At 41.1% G+C, this 8,323-nt stretch overlaps 1 protein-coding gene across 1 annotated transcript in view; it reads left to right on the top strand.

Moving 5' to 3' along the window:
• Positions 1 to 8,323, top strand: part of LOC118341973 (endothelin-converting enzyme-like 1) — a 47,121-nt gene that overhangs the window by 12,230 nt on the left and 26,568 nt on the right. Inside the window, exon 6 of the mRNA XM_035680398.1 lies at positions 5,703 to 5,925. Coding sequence (XP_035536291.1) covers positions 5,703 to 5,925 — 223 coding nt within the window. The remainder of the gene's footprint in view (positions 1 to 5,702; positions 5,926 to 8,323) is intronic.

Consider the following 8,323-nt stretch of genomic DNA (forward strand, 5'->3'; position numbering starts at 1 on the left):
AACTACAAAGTGTGCTAGGCCAAAAAGAACGTTAATCTCTTGATACACGCCGTTAAAATGGGTTTGCATTAACGCTGTTAATAACGCGTTTAACTGACAGTACTAGTTTTAAACCATGTATCCACTATTTAAACTTCAAATTAATTATTTCAACTAAAAATAAACATAATTATCATAATGATTGTAAGTAATAATATGCACCTAACCAACTAATTGAGTCTTTTATTTACAGTCAGTTTGGCTTTGAGCTAAGTGCCAGTTTTCACTGTGACAATGCTAACATGCTGATGCTGTGTTCGCCATCTTAGTTTAGCGTGTTAGCATGCTAACATTAGCATTTTTTGCACATTTAGCGCTAAACACAAAGTACAGCTAAGTACAGGCGCTTGATGAAAAGTGAAGGGATCAACAAAGTCATTACAATTCATCCTGAGGGGGACATGAATGTCTGCTTTTAGGTGGCGACATTTGTTGAGATGTCTGGATCACATCGCAGAGGATCATCAAAAAAAAAGTCTCACCAAAGGATTTATCATCAGGGGACCATCAATGTTTATACTATAAAATGTCATGCATGTAATGAGATATTTCAGTCTGGACCAAAGTGGTGGACTGACCAACTGGCCAGTGGCCAGGTTCAAGGTCAATCACGTTGAGAAATTAGTATTTCCTTAAATCTACCTCTGCCTGCTCTACAAGCACAGCTTGAAGTTCAGGCCAATTTATTTGATTTTTATTGATGTGGGATATGGAGAGTTGATATTTCTCACAGCACCAGTGCATGAGCTTGATAAAACAAGAGTGATTAACCCACCCGCATGATTGCCCAGTCACTAATCCAACTGAGCAAAACATGAAGTCGTCATGAGACAGGCAAAAACCAAAGAATACCAGAGTTGCTTGTCTGTGCTTACATTAATCTCTTGCACATATACCTACACAGACATCCAGACACACACACACACACACAGAGTGCCATTGTTTGGCTTCGTGCAGTGTGAGTCAGGGGTTGTAGCAGAGGTGTTGGCCCGTTGTATCATTGTCCAGTAGAGCAGATGGATAGGTTTTTTTTCCTCTAAGGCATCTAATGGACCACAGAAAAACTCTTTTGTACTCTTTCGTACTCCACTGGATTCTGTCACTCACTCGCACACACACGCACACACAGACACACACAGACACACACAAACACATTGTCTAACAGTACACTTGAAGATATAACACAGTTGAAAAGGCTGGTACAGACTGACATTCGTATAAATACAGAAAAACAGGAGGAAAGTTTGGGTTCTTGTTAAATTGGAGGAACAGTGTGAAGTTTCTTTCTGAGAGGTGAAAAGGTGACAGACAAGTAAAAAGAACAGACAGGTGCTCCGCTTCGCCTGTCAGGGGCGCTTCTACCATTCTGCTTTTCTTCTTTTGGCTTGTTTAATTTTTTCTCCTTTCTTCTCTTCCTCACATCTTCCTTTTCATGCTTTCTCCCTCCCAATTTTTTTTGTCTTCCACCATTTGTACCTTCCTTCCTGTTAAAACCCCAGGTGTTTTTCTTTATCCACAGATCCTCCTCCTTTACCATCTTTCTCCTTCTAAGCGTCATTTTAATTCTCCTCCTCTCTTCTTCACTTTGATGACAATTTGATCTATCCATCTATTTCTCCCCATCCGTTTCTCAATCCCCCCCTCGGTGATAATACACGCTCTCCATCTTTATGGACATCTATTGACCAAGTCCCCTCTTCATTGTTCTCTCTCTCCACCCCTCGCATGTTCTCATATTGATGGCTTTTTTACCATGCAATTCTTCTGAAAAGAGCAGTCACACCTCCATCTCCTCATCCTCCATCCATCTTCCTTTTCTTCTTTCTCCCTCCACTCCCTATGTATGTGTGCAGTCCCCACACACTGCAATGACTGCAGCCAATCCCATTAGCCAGATGAGCAGGCCTCCAATGAAGGGGAAAGCATAATGACAACACCAGTGTCTCTCTCACACACTCTCTCCCTCGCCACCGCTCTCTCTCTCTCTCCCCGTCTGCTCCATCCATTCATCCGTCACTCTCGAGGGTGTGAGTGTGTGTGTGGGGGATATGGGTGTGTGTTATTCTCGCTGTGTGTTTGGGCTGCACAATTTGAAGGCTAGAGGGAGAGTCTGTCATTTCATGTGTGTTTATTCAGGTGTGTTTCAGCGTACGATGTATGTGTGTTCATGAGTATCCATAGAAGGGAAACAGTTGCAGTCGAGGATTCACTTCCTGCTGGGTCCACTGCCTTTAAAAACGCACACTCAAGGTAGTTGTAAAGCATTTTGGAATGAATCCTGTTCGCCAAATGGTGGATTTCATGGCATTATAGCTTTCAGCAGTCTGGGTTTGATTCCCAGCAGGGCGTCCTGAGCTGAAAATATACGCAGTCACGCTACTATAAGGTGCTCTGGATAAAAGTCTCCACTGATATAATAAATAAATGTGTGATTTTCTGTCTCTGTGGTGTTTGTACTTTGTAGTTTGAAAGAGTGTGTGTGTTTTTATGCCCCATTATTCAATTTTCAAATGATAATTTAACATATAAAATTATGAAACTCCAGTTTCCAAGTTATTCCAAGTTTGGAATAGAGGAGTCCTTCCCTCCTCCATTACCTGTGGAGTCATTACCTGTGGTAATGTGTTGATGCAGCGCACAGGGACAGTGTCTTTTCATCTCCCTAACTAGCCCCATTAAAATCCATTCAGCTAATGAGCCTTCACTCAGTCCTCCGGTAATTAAGACCTACCGCTTGATCTGTACAGCACTCTCACCGAAAGCCCCTGTGCTTTCATTTAGCACCGCTGTGACTCCATTACTGCATTAAGCACACACTGGCATATACAGCACACAATATAGGGGAGAGTGGGAGGATTTGAGTCTGTAGGGAAGTTTGATGAGCTTCAGATACTGTAGTAGTAGTAGAAGTTGGTACTATATTAAACTGCTAGCAAAACTTTAGTCATAAACTGTTAGGTGATCAAAGGTTTTTTTAATAACCTGATGATTTCCAGTATTTCACAACATCATGAAATGTGTGTGATTGGTCACCATTTTCAACAATAGCAGCCTTGTCACGGTTTAATACTAGAGGTTTCCTCATTCCAGCTGTTCCTTCTAGTAAATCAAAATTTAAGACACAATGCACATATTTTAGCCACACTACCTGTATGGCTCTATGGATGGTGCCGGTATTTAAGGAACTTTGGTTCAGGCTGAAAAATCATAACAGCTCCATAGGTATGCCATAGTCTACACCATTGCTGACATTCACCTCCTTAAAAAATGTTAGTGTCACTACACCTCAGGGCCAGGTCGATGGAAATACCATGCCAGAACTGTAAATGCTTGTGTTTTTTTGTAGTTTCTAATGCTGGAGTAAAGATGTTTGAGAGTCAATGTTCAAGGTCTATTTATTGGCAGAAATTCAATATAATATAATATAATTGTATAATCGATAATTAGAATTGTCTTTTTGTTACCTTAGAATGAGTTGTTTATATCTACAGAGCTGCAGGTTGCCTTCTGTGGAGGCCGCAATGTTGAACCACCACATTTCTGCAGTAGCTCAGAACAGACAAACCAAACAGTGGCTCTAGATAGGGACGTTTTTCACAGCCAACGTAGTTTCTCCTACATGCTTGGAAGGGGAGGGTGAAGCAAGGGAGTTTCAATCTGCAATTACACTGCAAGATGCCACTAAATCCTACACACCAGACCTTTAAGGAAGTTGAAGAAAGGCTCAGCAATCTTCTATTTATAACACACATCTAATAAAGCCATCTCCACTGCAAACATTCTGCTCAACAAAGACTGACACGCTCTATCACAGTGAATGAATAAACAGTGATTGCACAGGAGTAGTCTCCTATTCAGTAATGACACAAGGTGAAATAGAAGTTACCTGGATGTAACTCCAGATATAGGCATGTCCCACCGTCGCTCTATATCACACATTGAATGAAGGAAAAATACTGTCACTGTGGGAAATTTCATTAAAGCCTGATACAGTCTGACCACATACAATACATCCGTCTAATATTGCGGTGGTGCTATCAGCGGGGAAATCTGAAAACTATAAATCAAAACCTCCTGTTAACCCCTTGTGTCAAGAGTGAACCCAGCTATACTCTGAGAGATTATTGTCATTACTTTTCTACCAAGATGCCTCAAGTAAAATGTTCATCTCCCCCAAATGTGGAGAAATGCTGTAGTTTACCATTACCATATAGATGACTTCCATACGTAGCTTCACTTCTGTGTACACACTCCCACACACACACGCATATATAAACTCACTTGTTCGTATCCGTGCGACGATACTAACAAAAAATCTGCAACAAAATGACAAAAACCAGCTACTCAAGCAAAGCAGCCACACCTGTAACACATGTTGATGATCCTGATGATGAAGGACACCACCTGAGTCTCTCATTCATTTATTTACCCTCCCCTCTTCCACCCCCAGTCTTACTCTCTTTTTCCCGTCAATTAAATTCACTTCACAAGTGCTTTGTTGGCAGGACCTCAGGGTGCTGTTACCAAGGCGCTTTTGATTTAATATGTGTCATGCATAGGGAAAATAAAAAAAAAACAGGGGAAAACAACAACAACAACAACATGCCTTTAGGTTTGCATTGAGCCTCACAGTAGGAGAGGGGGGCATTTGTCCCCGCAGGGCAGATTAGATGTGTGCACCCAGTGGGGGCACGAGGACACACCAGCACTCCATCGTCTGGGGGAGAAGACACAGCTTGAATACATAAATGAATGATCCATTTTCTCTCCTCCCGCTCGACATTTCCCTCACCCCTCTGCTGCCTCTCCGCTGCGAGTCACTCCGGATTGGAGGGAGCTGTTCTTAAACTGTTGGGCCCTCTTGACTCCTCACCACTCGCTCTCGATCACTGTCTCCCTCTTGTTTTCGCTCCAACTTTTCTGACTTTTAAGTGACTCAGAGGGCAGATGGAAAAACCGAACTTTGAGCCAGATGGAGAAAGATTACAGTTAGACACAGTAGATGTCACTCTACAAATAGAACACAAGAGGAAGTTTACTACAGTCTTGCATTAAAGCGAGAGTTTACTTTTGAAAGGAAAAATAATACATTCTTTATCTTACAACTAAAAAGTTGAATTCATAAGGGATTTATTCATAAGGGTTCATCCATAAGAAAGACACTCTGCAGTTTTACTTGGTCTGGTGTGACCAGTAGCTAAAAGTTAGCTAATGTTAGAAAACTTGCATAAAACAGACATTGCTTAGTGAGTTTTCTGACTTGGTGCATCTTCTCTATTTGAGCTACTGTTTCTTTATGTTTTAGCATGTTCCATTATCCCATAAGGTTACATGTGGCCACAGTGGCTGCCATTAGCAAAGGTTTCACTTTAAGGGTTCTGTATTAAATGGGTTCTTTGGGTTCGTATCACAGCAGATGCTTCTTCCGCAGCTTTGAATAATCATCAGAAAAAAGGGTTTCTGTAGGGAACTGTTAAAGAATTGTACAAGGATGTTTGAGTCAACTCACATATCAAACGATACCAACATTTTATCCCAAGTAGATGACTTGACTTGAATCTTGACTGTTTTGTAAAGTTGTTGCTGTGTTCAAAGAAGAATTACATCCAAACCAAATCTACGATGATGTAACGGACCCCTCCTTCTTGTTTCCTCTATCCTAGGGTTCTCCATAACTACATGCTGTGGCGCATTGTGGCGGCGCTAAGTGAACACCTGTCCACTGCCTTCCGCAGCACCATCCACGAGTTTTCTCGGGAGATTGACGGCACCGAGCAGCAGCTGGAGCTGGGCAGGCTCTGCCTCACTCAGGCCAACAAACACTTCGGCATGGCCCTGGGAGCCCTGTTCGTCCAGCAACACTTCTCCTCACAGAGCAAGGCCAAGGTACGGGTGGGGATGAGCTAATGAATGGTTGGTGTGATGGTTGAGTGGTTTTCAGAGGAGATTTAAAATGTTTTACTTGAAAACCATTATACTACAAATATGTTAATAACAATTCCCTCTTCCCACCGCGCAATGTTTATCTACTTGAAACATGCATGGAGGCAGACGAATCAGGCAAACATTTATTAAAAATTTACTTTTGAATAATGATAACTTTACAAAACAAAACAGACAAAATCTCACCCAATGACCAATAAAGGATTTTGTTGGTTCAGGTCGAGTAGCAGCACTCTACAGTAATTGCATCTGATTCCATTAGCTGCACTGATGAAGATAAACTGTCTTTCTGAGGATGCAAATAGAGGTTTTTTTCGTGACCACTGTTTTGATCAAATATACAATTTAAGAGCCATACTGACGCAAGAAGCATTCTGGAGGCTGTAGAGGAGAGATATTTCAGACATTTCAGATTTTTAAGAGCTCATTTTGAGTAGCAGTTTTGCTGGGAGATTGAACTGTGTGTCAAGTTGTAACTGCCAGATCATTACTTATTTAATGAAGGTGTTTCCAACTCTACTTAGTCTAAAAAAGTACACTGTAATGATCAATTTGTCTGCAATTTGCATTGACTGATTAAGACAGTAAGATGAAAACCCAAAAAACTGGCCTTGGCCTTGAATTGACTCTTATGATATGACTGTACTTACTACTGAAAACAATATTTTACAGTCATCTGAGACATTTATAATTCTGGAGAAAAAAATAATAATCTTAAGACTTTTCCACATTTTCCATTAGACTGGATCTGCACTTGTTTCTTTGTGTTTTTTTCTTTTTATTTTTCTTTTCTAGTTTTTTTTGGCTCCGCAGGGACAGTGTAGGGGGGTCCAGCTGTGTTTTTTGACATTGCTAGATGGTTTTGATGGATTCCTGTACTGGGATCTGGAAATACCATCCATGTCAATCAAAGCTGTCTCCAGTCTCCAGTCCAGGTTTTATTGTTTCTATTTTGCTCTCTGCCTAGGTCAGTCACTACTAATCCCCCTCCTCTGCCCTTTGGTCCCCCTCTCTTTCACCTTAATCCGCCCCCCTATGTATTCTTATCTCAGTCTCATGTCCATTCCAGGACATGGGGATATGGTTCCCAATGGGATTTCTAACCTCTGTAACCCCATGCTCTTTCTTTAAGCCCTCCATCATCTCCCTTTTATCGTCTTCTTCTTATACTCTCACAGTCCACCCTACACTCTTTATCTTACATTGAGCCGCCTTTCTTCTTTTCTTGAAAACTTTTAAATCTCTGCCAAGGCTCAGGACTATAAAGCATAAAACCAGTCTGACAAAACTGAAAGTTCTGGGTGCTAATTACTTTCTATGTACTGTACCTTAATTGAAATTTAAGTTCCCAAGCTTCTAATGTTCCATTTAAGATTCTAATAAGACACTAAGTGTAAATTTCAATAATGCTTCAAGCTAGTGGAGCATTTCTGATTAATAAAGAATAAAGATTTATTAGGATCAGGTCTACAGTCTGGCAGGTTTTTTTCAGATGAAGTGGGTGCTAATCCCATAAGCATCTAAATCATTCAAACCATCAACAGTGTTTGTCGTCCTGCAGAGGTCTATGTGGGCAGGATTGAAAGTTCCGTGCTGGGTTACTGCATTTTTGGTATTTTCCATGTTCACACTGATCATTTCACATTGCTCGTAGGCATCAGTCTGTACTAAGTTGGCATGTCCACACAGGTCGGAGACCTCATTATCAACACGAGAGATACTGGCCTCGATGCCGGTGGCGATGTGTGAAGCCTTGACTGACTCACTGACGCTGCTTACCTCAGCATGAACAGGAATTAATGAGTCTCAGGAGCTGGAGCTGAGAGACGTGAGACAGAGACAGAGACAGAGACAGAGTGGGAAAGACAACCTTTCTTGTTATCCTGAATCACCAATGTAGAGGAAGTGAAAGAACACACCATATCCCAGTTGTCCCTTAGTTAGGAGTATTCCCATTTACAGTAGTTTAAGAAAGCCCAGTATAATTCCTTAAAAGTTACTTCAGGTTTGGACAGCAAATGTTCCTCAACCCTATCGCCAGAAAGAATCACTGATGTTGGATGAATCTACAAATCGGATTACGTCCGCTGCCAATGTTTTTCTAATTCTAACTCTGAAATATCTGTGCAGGGCAATTATGTTAAGGTTTACGTTAGGGAACGAATATCCTTACACTATACTTTTCTGCATACAAGGCACACTACTGGTTGCTTTGACATAGTACATATTTGAATTCAATTCAATTCAATTCAATTCAGTTTTATTGTATTTATTTGCCAATTCATAATAAAAGTTATCTCATAACACTTTTCAAATAGAGTAGGTCTAGACCGTACTCCTT

Source organism: Morone saxatilis, unplaced genomic scaffold, assembly GCF_004916995.1.
Source record: "Morone saxatilis isolate NCDOM2014 unplaced genomic scaffold, NCSU_SB_2.0 Contig8, whole genome shotgun sequence".
Lineage (NCBI taxonomy): Eukaryota > Metazoa > Chordata > Actinopteri > Moronidae > Morone > Morone saxatilis.